This window comes from Seriola dumerili, unplaced genomic scaffold, assembly GCF_002260705.1.
Source record: "Seriola dumerili isolate Sdu_G_001 unplaced genomic scaffold, Sdu_1.0 BDQW01000017.1, whole genome shotgun sequence".
Classification (NCBI taxonomy): Eukaryota; Metazoa; Chordata; class Actinopteri; order Carangiformes; family Carangidae; genus Seriola; species Seriola dumerili.
The window spans coordinates 14,438,417-14,457,506 of NW_019174272.1; the positions used below are offsets into that span (position 1 = coordinate 14,438,417).

At 39.9% G+C, this 19,090-nt stretch overlaps 1 protein-coding gene across 1 annotated transcript; it reads right to left on the reverse strand.

The window, feature by feature from the left end:
* Positions 1–1,347: 1,347 nt before the first annotated feature.
* On the reverse strand, positions 1,348–17,967 carry nelfb (negative elongation factor complex member B). Its single transcript, XM_022755234.1, has 13 exons — positions 17,728–17,967; positions 14,165–14,325; positions 13,975–14,074; positions 12,771–13,001; positions 12,501–12,686; positions 12,274–12,386; positions 12,089–12,191; positions 10,469–10,564; positions 10,234–10,376; positions 4,830–4,936; positions 3,447–3,588; positions 3,084–3,192; positions 1,348–1,653 (listed from the first exon to the last, which is right to left on the reverse strand). Exons 1-13 carry the CDS (start codon positions 17,827–17,829, stop codon positions 1,495–1,497), a joined length of 1,752 nt encoding a protein of 583 aa, XP_022610955.1. The 5' UTR covers positions 17,830–17,967; the 3' UTR covers positions 1,348–1,494.
* Positions 17,968–19,090: the final 1,123 nt, after the last annotated feature.

The window sequence follows — 19,090 nt, forward strand, 5'->3', positions numbered from 1 at the left end:
CCCGTCTTGTGTCAACGGTCCAGGCTGGTGGTGGTGGTGTGATGGTGTGGGGAATGTGTTCTTCTTAATACCAATCAATCAATCAATCAATCAATCATGGTCTGCATATCTCAGTGTATCTGAGTATTGTTGCTGACCGTGTTCATCCTTCATGGCCACAGTTCACAATCTTCTAATGGCTCCTTCCAGCAGGATCATGCTCCATGTCACAAACACTTTCATCAACAGTGAGTTCAGGGAACTTCAGTGATTCAATTTCAGCTCCAATTTCTGTTCAAGCTGTGGTAACTTTCAATAATGAAAATTGCATGATGACTTAATATCTCTCAGTCTGCTAGAAGAGACTGAGAACCCTCAAGGAAGCACTTTGTTTGAATAATGGAAACTTGTGTCTTTTTTAAATGTGTTAAATTACATTGTGTTTGTTATTATGAAAACAATGTGATGAATCAAATTCAGTCCCTCCTCCTGTACTGTGTATTATAACAGTCATTGGGCACAGCCACGTCTTGATACTCACTCTGTACCTTCAAACAGGAGCAGCTGCAGCTTTCATTTCTTCATGCTAAATAAAGAACTAACTCTTCAAAGTGAGAACATGTAGAATGATGTCACAACAAGTTCACTCACATTTTTAACGCAGAAGAAAAACTTGAAATGATTCACAATGACAATGAGTAAATAACATCAGTTTAAATATCAAAGAGAAAAACAGTGGAAACATCTTCATTTGTATGTCATCTGCTTCAAATCTTGTGTTTGTGCTGCAAATGATTAAGTACATGATGATCAATAATACTTGTGAGTGGACGAAAAGCTTATTCACTTACTTAACCCTTGTGAATCCTTCAAAAAAAAAAAACTTACACTGAGGTCCTTAGAGGAAAAAAATGCATTAAAAAAACTGTAATAAAAATATTATATGTCAATATTACTTACTACTTTTACTGAATTATTCTTTTTTAATTCAACACCAGTCCTGATCATAATGACCAAATATTCATAGTTTCAGGATTTTAATGTTCTCACATGGTTCAACACACTTTCAATAGAAGTTTGTCATGACTCTGCCACACTACCTGTGTGAGGTCTACAGACTGTTCTTTGCTTTAGCTGAGTGCCTCTCATCAGGGGACTGACTGTGAACAGAGGTGCTGCAGTGTTGCATTAGATGTCACTCAATAACACCACTGTGTATTTCTAATAATCATTTATTTACACCTTTCTTTCACTACTGACACAGCTCAAGTGTAACATACTGATACATATCAAAGTTCTGTATATTTGGACAATAATGCTGCAGCACAAAGTCTAGAAAAGTCATGACCACCCCCCCACCCCCCTTGAATAAAAACATCCTGCCGCTGGAAACCTTGTCAGAGCTGGAAGACCTTCTCTGAGACCAACATCTAAAGAAACTACACAAAGAAATCACACAACAAGCATCTTGGGTCTGAACTCTCAGTCAGTCACTCATCAGGATTCTGGTTTCTGTCAGATAGGCGTGGTCGGTGTGGAGGCCGTGGTGGGGACAGTCACCGGGTGCAGCCCGAGATCCAGGGATGGAGTTTCGTCCGGTGGTGGGGGGCTCTTCTTCTGTGCCTCCAGCTTCTCCATCAGGTTTGTGTAGAGCTCCTTCACCGGCTCGCTGCACTGTGGTTATAGTACAACACACACAAAGAACAGCAACGACAAGTGTGTGTCAGTCTGAGAGCCTGAGTGTCGGTGTTTGGACCAGTTCCTGTCAGCACTTTGTCATTTGATGACAGTTATTAAAAAGGATTTTTAAGGCTGATGCTGATTTAAAGAAATCTGATAACAATATATCAACATCATATATATCAAATATTTATTTCTGGTGTTGTTCTGCTGCTCTAACGATCCAGTTCTAGTTGAAACCAGCTGTTTTGAAATGTGATGCTCAGTCATTAGCTGAAGGTGTCAGTTTTACTGCTGAAAAGCTTCTGTGTCTCTGAGTCGCACATATATTCACCATTAGGCAGAACGACTGTTACACTGTACGTTAACTGCTCATCAGTCTTCTCCTGACGAGCCATGGCATTAGCTTGCTTTGTGGCTAACTAAGTTAGCAACAGATAACATGTGTTTGATAGCAGCGGTCAGTGCTGCACTGACAATGGCCCACACCACTCACTCACACCCTGACCTGGTGTCAACAGTTTCCACAGGGACTATTTCTTCAGTTGATGTAACATTGGCACCATTTCTAGAAAGAGAATTTGAATTTTCTTTTTCTGGTCAAAAGGTCAAAGGTCAAGGTAACCTCACAAAACATTTTTGGCCATAACTCAAGAATTCATAAACTATTTACCTAACAGGATAAAAAGTCATAACATTATATATCCAAAAGGTCAAAGGTCAACATCACTGTGACATCATAATGTTCTGCAAAAACACTTCTGGCCATTATTCAACACTGTAACTCAGGAAGGAGAGACTGTGACCTTACCTCCTTTAAGGGGAAAGAGGTTCACCTCTATGAAGACCTGTGAATACTCCTCCAAACTACCCAAACAGACAGGCCTTTAGCTGAATACACAGCTGGTAGCAGACGATTATTTTTTGCACTGAATTTATGTTTCATGAAATGCTGAAATTCCTGTTTGTGCATTAAAGTAGACGTATCATTGCAACTACAGTATCTACAGTAACCTAAAGGCTGAGCACAATAAATAGTGTTTTTATTATCTGTTGCCTTATCCTTCATTTACTTCAGTGATTACATAAGTTCTCTGCTTGTAGTAATGCTGCAAATATTATTGCAATTAAACAACAAATCTGAAAACTTCCTGTAATAAATCAACATGCCAGAAAAAAAAGAATCATATTTCACTGTAGAAACTGTGACTGTGCAGCAGCTCACCAGGAAGCAAACTGTGAGATCACAGAGTCACATCAGAAGATTTTAATAATGAAGAAGTTACTGCTGCTGCCATGAGTGTGAATTACACACAGCTCCTCTGGAGACAGATGAAGAAGAGGAAGACCTCTTCCTGATTCTCTCCATTTCTACAACTCCTGTCCATTTCAAAGCACAAGGTGAATGTGAAAATGAAGCCAACCTGTTTTGGAGGTTCCAGAGTTTTCATCAGGGTTTCCATGTATGACGGCAGCACTTTGTGTTGTAGATGCAGCAACATTCGCAGGGTGTGTCTGTGGACATTCTCTTTACTGGAAAATATTCAAACAGAGACACAAACTGTCAGGAGACATGGTGGAGATGTGACAAGAATATAGCTCACAGGCTCCTGGGAGCTGATGAGCATCGTGTTCACCTTTCAGCTACTGCTCAATCCTCTCTGTGTCAATTCAGCTCAACTGTGTGTGTCTCAGTCCACTTCGTGTTCTGCTCTGATAATGATGTGTTCAGCTACACTGACTGTGGGTTTGGAGTAATATTACAGAATCTGTTAGAATCAACGCACCTGGAGAAAGACGTGAGGAGGAAGCCGTCAAAGACAACGGAACAAAACTCTTCAGATCCAAATTCGTCGGAGAGCAGTGTGAGGTGTCCGGTCAGCAGGTGCAGGAAGATGTCGCCGAAGGCCATGTCATTGTAGGTCTCCACTGTGGGTTCACAGCACAGATCAAACTCTTACTTTCACCTGGCTCGTGCTTCTTTCTTTATGTCTTTTTCTGGATTTTTTAAATTAGTGAAGGTGTATATACTGAACCTGCTCTGGCAGCAGTTTTCATTTTGTCCATGATAAAAATCCTTTCATAATGACAAATATACAAATAAAAGCTTGTCCTCTCAAACTGACCCCAGACAAAGAACAGTATTACACAACAGTAAGTTCTGACATAGTAATCTGATTGGATGAGAGTCATTTCATGAGTGCTGATATAGAGTATAATTAATATATGATATAATATATGAATGAAATGATGTGTGGTCGTCAGGAGAGGATGATGGGAAGAAGCCTGGACACTTCAGCGCACACCTGAGGTAATGTGTAGACAAAGTAGCAAGCTACTGTGCACTGTGCAGTTCAGGAAAATGTTTATGTGTTGCTAGGCAACAGCCCAGTATCAGTCCAGTTGAGGAACTATTTGTTTATTTAACTAATATGGTGCTTATAGAACTGTTGTATAAAAGCAGGCTGCAGCCTCGTACCTATGACCGAATCACAGCCGTGCTGATATTCAGTACAACATCATGACCTTGAGTGTGATATTACTTAAGTAAATGGAGCCTTCTCCACTAACCTTGTGGCAGTTGAAAAACGACACCTATAACAATGGTAACTCTACACAACAAAGATGGTGACCAGCTGTAGCCTCAAAGTGCTTAAAATACACAGAAATTAAAAATGCAGGTGTGACATGTTCTCTCTCCTCAGCTGATCCTGGACCACGAGGAGAGGGAGTCAATTTGGGGAGGGAGGCTATGGATCCTGTAGCCTACTGGGTGACTGCCTCAGACACCCTCCATGCTTTTGTTCTTTTTGGCCTTCACACTCTTGGTTTTGTTGTTGTTTGTAAATACAATAATTTTCATTGAACTGAACCTCAGCGTCTTAATATGTTGCTGCTGGTCACAAGGTTGAACCAAATGTTTTGTTATTGCCATGACAGCAGAACAAAAAAAATGTCACTGATGAAAACTAGACTGAAACTAATAGACATTTTCCTCCAAGAGAAAAGACTAAAAAAATAAAGCTGCCAGAAATGTCATTTTTTCAAAATTACATGTTTTCAATGACAAGATAAACTGGGATCCTGGAACAAACATGACAATCAGATAAAAAAACAAAAAAAACAGAAAAACACTCAGTTTAATCAATAAGATGAAATGTCAGACTGACCCAGGGCAGGCAGTAACCTCTGTAAGGCGTTCTTGTTCCTCAGTTTGGCAATGTGGAGGACGTAGTACAGACCCATCTCACAGGCCACTCTGTTCTCCTGCAGGTACCTGAGGAGAAAACAACAGTCACGATCACAGCACTGACATCATATGAGACACATGAGAGACATGAGACACCAGCCAGAACATAATAAAAGGCTAAATTAAGGTATTGATGAAAATGTAGCTGGTGATGGTGGTTTTGATTCTGCTCAGGTGGAGAACTGGTCCATGTTGAGCTACATCAAACTCACCGAGGCTGCAGAGCAGAACAAGGGCTGCTGTCTGCAGCAGCAGTTAGCGGGCTAGCTGTTTAACGGTTAACATGGTCTTTCTCATGTAAAATCGCTAAAGAGGAAGTGATTCTGTGGGTAACTGTTGCTGCTCAGACAGAGATCTGTTTGAGTAACTGAGATCTATCTACTTTTGGATAAAACAAAAATCATCAAAAAAATGATAAATATTATTGCTGGCGGGCGTCAGTTGCCAAACACTGGCAAATGGGGAATGATGTCATTGACAGGTGACATGGATGACACCTACTGTTACCATGATTAGTACTAGAATTATCGCCTTGCGGTTCTCTGCCTCCACCACTCAGACTATTTTCGGGTTAGATCCCTGTTTATCCTGAGTCATATAAAATATGAACCATTTGTGTGAAATTTTGTCATAATTTGTGTGAAGTCTTGAGTTAAGGCTAAAAAGTGTTTTCTGAGGTCCGAGGTCACTGTGACCTTGACCTTTGACCTTTAGCAGCCAAAACCTCATGTCTTGGTCAGCCTCAAGACCTTGGAGACTCAGATCCACCAGAGTGAGACTGACTGGCAGGAAAAGGTTGACGCTCTGCAGGAGAAGAAAGAGGAAGAGGAGCTGCAGAAAAAGAGTGAGGAGGAATAGTGGCTCGCTGAGAAGGAGAACTGGGTACAACAGGCCAAAGGGATTTTTTTTGACTAACTTGTTGGATTGTAAGTTTTTTTTTTTTATAGAACCTTTTGAAGAGAAAATACTGTAACAAGTGTCTTTGTCTTTTCAGGAACTCGCCTCCAAGCCTGACAAGGAGAAGGCAAAGATGAAGAAGGAGGAAAAGAAGAGGCTCAAGAAGGAGATGAAGGAACAGAAGAAGCAAGAGAAGAAAGACAAAGGGGAGAGAGAGAAGAAGAAGGAGAAGGAGAGGTAAGAGGGGAAGGAGCAGGACAAGAAAGACAAAGAGAAGAGAGAGAAGAAGGAGAAGGAGAGGAAAAAGAGGAAGGAGCAAGAGTAGAAAGAAAAATGAGAGAGAGAAGAAGGAGAGGAATCTCCCGCCCTCTTACACCTTTACCCCTTCCCCTCACTGCCTAATCCAAACCCCCCACCCCCACACTTGTATCTACCGACCCTTCATTAAAAAATACAAATAATTCAGTAATATCCACCTGTTTTTGTCTTTATGAGAGAAAGTAAAAAGACACCTCCAACCACTTGACAGCAAAGTTTACAGATGTTTAACTTTCTCTAAACTGATAATCCTTCACTTTCACATTAATACAGTGAGAAGTGTTTCCAGGGTCTGAGAGTTTCACTGCAGCTGATATCCCTCATACATCAGAGAAATACCACCCTCCAGTGCTAACCGTTCAGTACTGCATCAAAGTGTTTGAATTAATATGTATTGGTTTCAGATTAAAGATATAATTCCATTTGTAACTGTCCATCCAAATAATAGTTGGTTTACATGCACCTGAGTGATGAAAGCATTATTCTACAGAGCACACACACCAACACACACCGACCAAGGCTGTACAACTCTCAAAGTTTGTCATTTTAACAACAGAAAAACACCAAGGTTTTTTTCCCCCTGTGATTGGGTCTACAACAGAATACTGAAAAACACGGGAGTTTCATCTAACCATTATAATGAATCCTGCTGCTTTTGGTTGAAATTCCAGCCTCAGTACGAGCCTCTTTCTGTCGAGTTATTCTCAGTTTGATTTGTTCTTGTTTTCATTGTTTTACAACACTGAGGCTTTACAGTGATCAACAGAAAGGACCTGACCACGTCTTCCACCACTGTGTCATTCTACAAAGATCTCTCATGTCAAAGCAGACAGTCGGGGTAGTATTGACAGTAGTGTACTTATCACATTTTAGAGAACGGTTTGTCTTTTGCACTTTAGAAACCACCAGCAACTCCCTGCTAATGACTGAATCATAAAACTCACCACTAGAGACCACTGTAATCCTGCTGTTTACTGGAGCAAGTACTGGAGTACTTGCTTTTTTTCTTAAGTATCCAAAAATCCTTTTTTTTTTTTTTAACGTCACCACATTGTTATAGTGTTCCACATTTACAGAATCTAATGACTCTGAGATGCCTGGCTGAAGCACTGACCGACTGTAGAACCTGTAGAATAAAAAGCTTGTAGAATATGATACAAATTTGATAGAAATGGCCAAAAAAACACAAGTGAATTAACAAAACGACGCCAACTGCAAACTCTTTATCTGGAACTAAACAAACATTCAGTACCTCGACATTCTTTCTAAAGTTGGATGGCAAATTTCTGAAGGTAGTGATGAATTTTGGTCGCGTAGCAAACATTTAAAGCAAAAGGAATCTATTCAATTTTAAAATTTTAAATATGGACTTGAAGCATGTGCTGCCTCATCTTCATCTAGTAGCCATCGTCAAGCCACTGCCAAATTCAAACTGAGCTGTTCAAACATGCAGCAGCACAACATGACTGACAGTGGAGGAGTTGGCTGATTGTTTTTTCTCCTGTGATCAACAGTGTATGGTCTACCACACTTTTAGAATTCATTCCACTGACTACAAGCTGCTTCAAAGTAACAAGTACTTCACTTGACTTCAGAAATGTAGTGGAGTAAAAGTTTACAAAAAAAAAAAAAAAAACTCAAGTACATACTAGAAAAATTTACTTGAGTACAGTACTCAAGTAAATGTACTTACTGTACGTAAGTACTGTTACTGTCTGGTTGGTAAAACTTGTTCTCATGTACAGTAGCTATCATAGTATCATAGCTGTGTCACATTAAGACAATAGCAGGATTGTATGTTTGGGCAGCACTTTTGAAGCCTGTTTGAAACACAACATATTGTTGTATCTTGTTGTGCAAGGTTTTTACACCTTAAAAGGTAAAGTGAGAGAAAGACTTTCAAAGATAATGCCATAAATAGTTTTCATTTAGCAAATAACTTCATATGAAGTGCAGTGAACAGAAAAAACTAAATCAATATCTGATGCGACCTTTGCTTTTTAAACAGCATTAGTTCTCCCAGTCACTCCACTACACAACAGTTTTCAAGTTCTTCTTACAAGGAGAACTTGCCACAGGTCCTCTGTGGATTTACTCTGTCTCAGTGACTTCTGTCTCTTCATGTGATCCCAGACTGACTCCATGTTGTAGAGATCAGGACTCTGTGGGGGCCAGACCATCTTTTGCAGGACTCCTTGTTCTTGGCAGAACCAGATAATGAAGATAAGAATCTAAACATCTTAAGCGCCTGAATCTAGCAGGAGAAACCATCTATTTACTGATGATCAATATGCCTCATTGAGGACATGTGTTTTTTATCTTAAATCCAATGGGCCTCTTCTCATCAAGATTGTGATCCAAACACCACATGTGCATCAGGCTGCTCCTCTTCCTCACACGAGGGAAGAGGCTGGAAACTACTGCTAATGTACGTGGTCTGTATTCTACTGTATTTATTGGTCCTGAGACTTTAGTAAAAATTAAATTAAATTAAAATTATTATTGGTTATGATGCATTTGAAAAACAGTTGCACACAAAAACTCAGATTTAACTGACTTGAATAAATGTTTAAATGCATTTTCTAGAGAAACCTCAACTGTACATTTATATAGTCCATCTTGAATCTTGAATGCAACGATTCATATTAAATATCGCATGTCTAAAAGTTCTGGGAAATATGAAACATATATTTATTTTAAACAAATAAGAGAAACAGAGAAATTAAATTCGGAGCTGAAAAGTTCATCTTCTGGATCTTTTTTGGATTCAATGTTTTATCTAAAGAACATGTCAAAATAGTAAAAAATACAAGTTGTCAGAGCCAAAGCTAACATCTGTAACATCTGTAAGTTGCATGATATGAAAGACCAACAGCCCAAAACTCAGTCAAGATATTCAAAGAGAAAAAGGGAACAAATCCTCAGATTTCAGAACCAGAGCATGATTAAGAGTTCTGCTTGATAAATGACAAACTATTTGAAATTAATGTTCAACTCACACCATGATTAATCGACTAATTCAGCATCACACAACTATCATAAAAATATACAAAATAAATAATAGAATACAGCAGTAAAATTCCAAAACAAACCAAATAATAAAACTATACTATTGTATACTATAGTTCCAACTTGATTAAAAGGTCCCATATTTTACACTTTTTCCATGTTTATTTGAAGTTTTGATATTAATAACCATATATATTTGTGCTTTTAAGAACCAAAAACCATCTCAGTGTAGTTTTACATCTCCTCTCTCAGGCTTGTCTCTGGAGCTCTAGTAACAACAGGTCTGTGACTGTTTTCTGAGTGATGCACAGGCAGATCAACCACAGATTGTAGCCTACTAATGTAGCTTGGTCAAATTCTGATATTTGAGAAAAAATAAACTTAATCCAGATTGAGGTCTCCAACACCCCACTCCTTCTCCCCTACGGGAGTGTGTTCTAACACTTGCCAGGCTGTCATTGTATATAAGAATTCTTTCTTAATGTCCTGCCCATCAAAATAAAGGTTAAATAAAATAAAACAAAACTAATATCATTATCCTTGGCTGTGTAATGATCTATTTGCTTCCTGAAATCCAATGATTGTGCAGTGTTTCCAACCATTTAATGACCGTTTGGTGTTGTGTTGTTAATAAAGTTAAAACAAATGGATGGTGAGTCCAGGTGGGCTGTGCTGGGGACATGACTGAGGGCAGTGACTGGTTTGTTGTGACATCACAAAGTTCCAGAAGTCCTGACGGCTGGTTTTAAGGCTCAGCTTCTGAATACAGGCTGTGTGCATTTCTCTGTGGACTGAGCTTTGATACTTTTACAGTATTAATATAGAACCTAGACCTGCTTTATTATCAAACGTTAATACTCTTATATAATGTAAAGAGCATTATATCAGATAAAAGTATCAGTGTTTCTGTTGCTGGCTCAAGAGAGGACAAAGTAAATACACTAATAAAAAGTCACATTATTTAATTTCTACACTATTGTGTTTATGTTATTGAATCTAATAAAAGTTTTTCCTGTGGTGAGAATAAGATGTAAAGGTTCTTTCTTTCGACTGCTGGTATCTCATATCATGTCACCATGCCTCCTCCTGCAGTGTTTTACCTGTTGAAGGCATCAGGCAGGGTGGTGGGGTACGACAGTGAGCTCTTCTCCTCACTGGGAAGTTTCTGCTCTACCGTGAAGGTGTGATCGTCAACAACCACTGACATCATGGCGGGCAGGAAGCGGGTCACGACCTCCAGATCCTGAGGGCAGGTGCACAGGAAGACAAACTTATGGTCACTTGATTAAAGTGGGGTTTAATGTCTGATGAGATTTAGTGACGTGGTGTACGCACCAAACGAGGCTCTTTAAAGACCTGGCTGTCGATCATGTCCCATGCTCCTTGACCCAGTGACAGCATCCTCAGCAGCAGCATCAGGTCTGAACTGTCCTGTTCACAGACACAAACACGAGGACATCAGATAGTGCTGATACACTGGAGTGTGTGAGGGAACCAGAACACACTTAAAAGTGGCTGTAATTTACAAAACAAATAATCCAGTAACACAATACTACAGTCTACTGGGCACAATGGAACAGCCCTGATGTTATACACCAGTCTGTTAGACCAGACATGCACCATGTCAACAACAGAGATGGGAATATAGAAATACAAATTAAACCATTATAGTCAACATTGTCTAGTCACTCACACAGACTGTAGAGACCTGCTGCACTGAAATATTGTAACTGTGTTCAGACTTGATTGGTGGGTTTATGTAAAATAGTAGATTGATAGTCTGCTGTGATGCAGTGACATTCAACTCAATATTACTTTACTATTTGCAACTGATAAAAATCTAAATTAAGAGTTAGACTTTATGTTATGTTAGTTATGTTATTATTAAGCTTAATACAAAACCATTGTCATTGTTTATTGTGTTGCTCTTGAGTTAAGGGTTTTTTGTGAAACAAAACAGCTGTTAGCTAACGTAGCCTGACAGCAACTCTTAAAGCTCCATCCAGTCTAAAGGTAGATGTCCATGTGTATCAAAGCGCTCAGTCCACAGAGAAATGCACACAGCCTGTATTCAGAAACTGAGCCTTAAAACCAGCCATCAGACCTTCTGGAACTTTGTGATGTCACAACAAAGCAGTCACCGCTCTCAGCCATGTGTCAAGCCCCGCCCCGCCCACCTGGACCCACCAATCAACCTTGCAGGTTTTGGTTTCTCTGAGTGTTTTTGTAAGTCTACTGTATTTTTATTGGATCACTAAGAAAACAGTCAGAAGAGAGGAACAGCGCCTCCTCTCCTCTGATTGGCTCACCAACCTGTTGTTACTAGAGCTCCAGAGAGAAGCCTGAGAGAGGAGATGTAAAACTACACTGAGATGGTTTTTGTTTCTTCAAACCATAAATATATCTTCTTATGGATCAACACTTTAAATAACACACAGTCGAAGAGGAAAATATGGAGCTTTAAATTTGGGGTGTTCAGTCATTTTTTGGCATCAATGGGCAAAAACTCCATAATCACCATCACTGGTTTGAGAGCAAACCAGACGTCTGCGTCTCCTCAGGAGGAACACAAACCCTCACGTTCATTTTACTTTTGATACATCCGGCCGTGAGCGTGAAACACATTGTGTGTACCCCTTTGTTTTGTTTTTGTGGTTAGGAAAGGAGGATTTATCGTCCATGTGTTATAAATAAAGTTAGTTTAATAAAAAGCTTAGTGTAAGTGCAGTCAGATTCTTTTCCTAAGTTCTTATGAATTCTCCTTGTGACCTCATGACGTTTTCCATTGAGGTTAAAGAGAAATGGTTAGGGAAGGAGATTATTTTCACTTTTCTTTTCTTTCTCTTGTTCCTCTTCTCACACCCCTGCCTCCAGCTGTTGATCAGTAGAATACCAAGAAAACATTGGGATGATTTTCTATCATGTTATGAGTGTTCTTTTGCTCAGTATGCTCACCCTAGGTAAAGCTTCCTGACTTAGCAGCTCTTGCAAGTTCCTCATGATACTTAGGACCAGGGTGTTACAGGCGAACGGGTCACAGAGGATCATGGACAGGTCCCTGAAACACACAGACATTAATCCATAAATTCAACTGTGATAAACAGCTCTGTTCATAAACATCAGCCATCCCCTTGTGTTACCCCAGGACTTGTTCCTGTCCTTTCTTCACTCCGTCCAGGAAACCTTGCAGCTCTCGCGCTCGCTTCCCGTCCACAAACTTCTCGCGGATGCAGGCGTCTAAACACCAAGTAAACTGTAACAACACACAACAGTCACACAAAAGAGGCAAACATGTAACATAAGGCTAAAACACAGGAATCACAGGGTGAGGGGTTCCTCAGCAGCACAGTGTTTGTGCTGACCTCACCTTGTGGCAGGGGTCTACAGAGCAGATCTCACTGATGTCCAGGTCGTGCAGAGACATCAGCAGCTCTGCTCTCAGTGTGCAGTAGTGGACATTTCGCGTTCGCAGGAAGAGTGTTCGTAAAAACTGCAGCACCATGTCGTACAGCTTGACGTTCTTTCCGATCATCTGGGTCAGCTTTAGGACCACCTACAGCCAACAGACCGCTGGACAGTTAACCAGCCACGCTCGACACTGGGAACTTTGGTTTCTTATCTGATGATGGTGACTTACCTCGCCTTGGCGTCGTGTTTTGGGAGAAGGGCTGAAGAAATTGTGTAGGATGGAGAGGTCGCTGCTGAACAGAGCTGCTTCCTTCTCCACAATGTACTGCTTTAGCAGGGGCGACACTTCATCTCCGAACAGAGCCTGGTTGTCCTGCCAGATCTGCCTTTTCACCTCTACAGCACACACCTTGTACAGCTCCTTGTCAGCCATGACCATCTTCAGTTTCTTCTCTGGCACCTGTAGGAGGAAGCGTATGGTAAAGATCTTCGACGTCTTTTACAAAGACAAGTTTGACATTTCAATTCAACAATTTCCTCTGGATTCATTATCAGCAACTACTGGATGAATCACCAGAAAATTCAGAGCAGACATGGTGATGACGAGATTTCCTGATATTTAATTTGGTGTTTTAATGATGGTGCTGGAGAGCCCTGTCTCAACGTGTTATGGCCCCAGTGCCGTGGTTTGCGTCTTAATCCCCTTAAGAGGTGTGTTATTGCCGCTACTCTCTCCTCGTATTGTATGCTCAGTAGGATGTGGATCCTGCTGCAGCTATGGGAGGCGTCGCCATCTTCTGTCCGCTCCTGAAGCCATTTTAGACGAAGTGTACAAAAGCCTGAGCAGCCTGTCACTTAGGGCGACTGACAGACAGCTCACTGATGTTCTTCTCGTCATTTTTGAAATTTTGTTAAGACTGTGCTAAACTTTGGAAGTTAGAAGTGAGGTACTAGTGGTGTCTGTAGGGGACTGGGTCAGATTTAGTTAAAACCCAAACATGTAGGAAATTCTCTTTGGTTGACTCTGGATAAACAGGGATGTAATCTGAAACTTGTCTGAGTGGAAGAAGCAGACAACCACGAGGAGGTGATCCTAGTTTCTTTAGAAAGATGAAAAATGTTGTTTAGATAGAGTCCTCCTTTTGTTATATTTAGGTCTTTGATTTAGCAGCTAATGTTTGGCCAGTTTCTCCTTTCAGTTACCCTTAATTAGTGATTTTTATCATTATTCATCTCTTCAGCACTAAATAAAATTGCATTACCAATCACATCTAGGTTTATGTTACTTCCCTTTTCCCCAAAAACAAACTGGGTTGTAAAACATGTCATTCCAAAACTGGCAGGTCAGTGTCAGTGTGAATGTGGTGTTTCGCTGTACAGGACTTCCTGTGGCTGTACACATGTTAATATGCTACAGCCCTAAAAACTCTTGCCTTGGGGAGATGCTTCAGAACCTGCATCACGACGGGCTGAATGGACGGCATTTTGACAAGTGGAAAGCTCTTCTCCAGCAGCTCTTCAAGCTTCCCGTATCTGTGAGTAGATACAAAACAAAGCACAATAGCATTCAAGCTTGTTCCTTCAGAAAACGTTACGCTCCGTCAAAACCGACCAATGACACACCTGTCCTCGTCCTTGCCCTCTGCAATGGTGGCCACTCGCTCCATCAGCTTTTCTCGAAGCTCGTCAAAAACAGACTGGTGGAACTCAAGCCGAGGTGTCCCATGGAGGTCGAGGAAGGGAAGAGCGGACTGCAGAGTCGGCAGCAGGATGCCATTTTCCATCTGCAATCATGAAATCAAAAACTCATCAGGGATTTAAAGACATTTAACACACTAGTGAAATCTTTTAGGACATTTGGCAGATGAATAGTCGACCAAGCATCACTTTATTTATGAACAGCTTCTGCTTATTTTACTGAACTAACAATTAACCTAAAATGTATGAATCAAATAAACTTAAAGTGCTTGTAGGTTAATGGATCACATGCAGAGATTGATATCTGTCTAAGACAAGAAAGGATAGAGCCTGTCAGGGTCAGCAGCATCTCATCTACTAATGTACCATTAGATGTGTTTATACTGAATATTTGTGCTGTAAACTGAAAAATCAAACCATCTCAAAAATAAGAATAAAATATTAGAATCTTAAAAATAAAACACTGTTGTGAAACAGTAACTACACTTAAATCACTGCTGTTCCAATAAACATCATAATTCAGGTATTGAACGGGCCCCGAGGCTACATTACTCAAGACCACAGTCTCAATAAGCTCCGACCTTAAAGGTTCTGCTATCGGTACTGGAGCAGTAGCGTTTTGTTTGTTTGTTTTTTTCTCCGCTAGATAAACCTTATCTTCCATATTTACTTCACCAACTCCGTCAAATATCCTTCTATGTATATAAAGACTGTCTCTCTCTCTCTGGCCGGCTGCTGTTTGTGTGAGCGGAGGGGTAGGGGTGGGGGGGCTGTTGTTCCAGTGACACACACACACACACACACACACAGTGCAGCGCACACACCAACTTAAGCTCGTAGCCTACCTTTAGATGGATAACGGAGGCGGAGAGAACCAAACGGTCCAAAGTGTGGCTCTACTTTACTAGAGTTGATGCAGACACTGCCCGTTGTCACAAGTGTGACAAATGTTTTGTTTGTTCAAGTTTTTTTTTTCTTCCTCAAAAACTATCAATAAGAGTACCGTTAAAGTACCGTATCGATAAGTAGTATCAGTAAGAATAGTACTACCGTTAAAATCTTAACGATAACGATCCCTAATTAACACTGGTAAAAACAGATTATATTTATGTTTCACAGACGCTGTTTAGTAGACACGGGATGTCTTGGAGGGTTTGGGAGCTGGGCTGCCACTACTTTTTCCTTGTTTCTCTGATAACTTAAGTTCGATGACTAAATTCCTTCATCCAGGTTAAAATGCATAGTTGAAAACGACCAAGATCTAAAAAGTGTAGCGTCAAAATAAGGCTTATTGTTGTTTTCCAGGTTGTTTCTGTACTTGTTAATCAAACCCAAGGTATAACTATAAGGTGTTTGACCTAGTTTATTGTGTGGATCAGGACCTGGCACTGCGTACACTTTAGTGTCAAAGAGGAGCAGTAGCCTACATCGCTTGTGTGGAACTATTTTGGTTTTAAAGAAGAAGAAGATGCTGCACAGCGTCAGGTATTGAGAACTTGCCCTGGTACCGTTGCTACCTCACGGGGAAACACTACTAACCTGTATCAGCACCTCAAAGCCATGTACCATAGTTGCATGGCTAAAATGCCGACCATCAGTGTGTTTTGTAAGCCAAATACCACCCGACAAGGATCAGTGACCGAAACGAAAGCATACCTCCATATAAACTTAATTCAAATGGGCACGGGGGAAATTATTCAGGCAATAACAGAGTTCATAGGGAACTCTGTGCCTCTCAGCACGGGGACAAGCCTGGGTTTACGGCTTTGATAAATACACTGGATAAGCGGTACAGCATGCCCTCCCACACAAATTTTAGCCAGGTTGCCCTACATTTTTTTCTCTACTATAACTGAAATGTGGTCAAGCCGTACAGCGGAGTCCAGCGGACTTCGACCTCAAAGCTCGCTGCCTTCAAACTGCCTACTTCCCAGACGAGCACACGGAGGGAAACATTGCAGCTGGCCCAAGAGGGGGGCTTGCCAGCTGAGATCTCCATGAAGAGAACCATGTCTGCATAACCACGGACAATTTTACACGATTACAAGGCTGTAAGTTAAACAAATCAGTCAATATATTACTGTGATTGAAGTAGTTAAATAAAAATATGTCATTCATATCAATTCATGCATCATCTAATTTCATCATGACATAGGCCTGGCCTACAGGAAACAGTTTATGTTTAATCTTTTAGTCATTATCTGTTAGTCATAATAATATAGTATGATTTATTGCTTTCGTTTGTTGAATAATACAGAAGATAAGGAATTTATCGCGAATAAATTCAAATTAAATCGCAATATTGATAAGATTATTTTCCCAAATCATTCAGCCCTCGTATATATATATATATATATAAGTATAATATCTGAGCTGACTCGATAAATGAATATAAAATGAAAATAAATGAATGGTAAATAAATAATAGCTTTTTTTTATTACATTTTTATTCAATTCAGGGGACTTTTATTTCCAAATGCCACATTTATTTTCCCAGCTCTTTTTATTTCCATCTGTTGTATTCAAATAAGGGGGCGTGGTTATTTCAGATTCAGACCAAAGCATCAGCACTGAAATCAAAGTCCTCAGAAACAATTAAATATGGAATTATAAAATAAAAGTCCCCTGAAATAAATGAAAAAGGTCATTTTTAAATTAAAAACCTATTTATTTATCTATTTATTGTATACGATCTGCGTGTCTGTCCGCACCCCGCCCGATCAGGTATTTTCCATCCTTATTCACTCACCTTATATAGACTCCGCTCAAAGAAAAATCAAGTGATTGTGAATCAGTTCAAAATATATATATGTATATATATATATATATATACATACATACATACATACATATATACATATATATATATATATATTTAATACAGTTTAATTTAAATTAATACTGATTTAGAGGGCATTTCAATTGATTGTGTAGACCTACCCAAGACGTTTTCTCAACAACAACTGGTGCATAAAGCAGTGAGTCGGTGGTGCTCAGTGCTTTAACTACCGAACCGGAAGCTCATTTCATTCTGATAATTGAGGCGGCACGTCAGTATTTTCCTGTTTTTGTGCAGCTGGTTGCGGTTGGATATTTTCTTCACCAATCAAATCAGACAGCTTGTAACAGGTCACACTTTTCTCTTCAACCCCTCATCTGCAGGGCACACTGTATCACTACACCCACAGGTGAAGCACCGCGGGCTGGCTAACGTTTCCAACTTGGTGTTGACACTGCATTTATACTATATAGGATAATATATTTCGAATATATTACCAATACCAGTGACTAAATGTGCTTCACAGGCTGCGGACAACTTTTTGCACGTTAGACCTGCATCTACATTTTTAATTACTATTTTATTGAAACGGTGCTGAAGTTAGCCAACATTAGATAACATCAGGGACAGGAGGCTAGCTATGATGCTACATGGTGTAGCTGTAGGTAATTTACACAACACGGACAAACACCTTCTAACGCAGCCTTACCTGAAACTGATCAATGGCTTTCAGCGGCTCGGTGCAGTTGGTGAGAGTTTCTTTCAGGTCCTCTCCATTGGATATTCCGAGCTCCGGCAGCCCCGCGAACATCTTCGTTTACGTTTAATCATCGACGGAAGGAATTATGTTTGGAAAAAATAATCTAATATGTGAATTTGCAGACGTAAATATAACCGCTTTCTACAAAACACACCAACGCATTATTCTTTTCGCTGTCAAAGCAAGCTTCCCGTGTTGCAACTTTGTAAACAGTCCGTCAGAAACAGCAGCTATGAAAGAGTTCCGCGCTTGTTTCCAGGACTGGGGTCGAAAAGTAAACAGAAATCTCGTTTCCTAACCACTTCTCCTCGACCTCGATGTGTAAAACGTCATGAGGTCAAGGAAAGATGTGAAGGAGAGTTCCTGAGGACTTGGGAAAAGAATCTGACTGCACCTACACTAAGCTTCTTCTCTTTTTTTTTTAAACTAGCTTTATTTATAACACCTGGACGATAATTACTCTTTTCCTAACCACAAAAACAAAACTACAAAAAATAAGATAACATGAAAAAAAAAATACAAATAGAGAAAGTTGAGCCATTAAAATAATAATGAAATAGAAATAATGAACTGACCAAGAGATCAGAATAAATTATATTCAGACATAAGTATATAATTTCCTTGCGTAGACGTGTTTAACATTTCAATAGGCCTACATTTGTTAAGCAGAAAATATTAATTTTTAGTGCTTTACACAATGAGGGGATTTGGTGAAACGACATTTATGTATAGACTATAGTATGTTGTTATGATGATGATATTGTTGACTATAAATTCTGTCTACTTGTTCTTCATGTTGACTCCTGACTGGATTTAAAGAGAATACATTTATATTTATGGATTTGGGCTTCAGTCGATCAGACAAGGATTTCCATCAGTTCTGGATCGTGTCACAAACAAAACAACTGCTCTCCTGTTTCCGGCTGTTTCTACATTTACGAGGGTCTGCTATGGTGAAACTACAATGCTGCATCGTTTAAAATGTTGCTGCAGCGAGGAATTATGGGACGGCATTTTCTCTTTTCTTTTGGTAAGGGAAGGTCCAGTGTTTCCTATGCTAAAGGAGATAAGGTAGGAAGCACTGAAGCTCCTTTCCTTATCATGTAGAGAAGTGGAGCAGCTCTGATCATGGCTGCTGCTCAGATACTTCCTTCCTGCGAAAAAATCACAGCCTTGGCTTTTTTCTTCTTCTTCTTGTTTGTTTTAATGGCTAATTGCAACCATATGGAGCATTATCACCACCTGTATTATAAAGTCCTTATATCAATCCAGCATCATTTAGGTAAATAAAAATATGATTCAAAATATCATT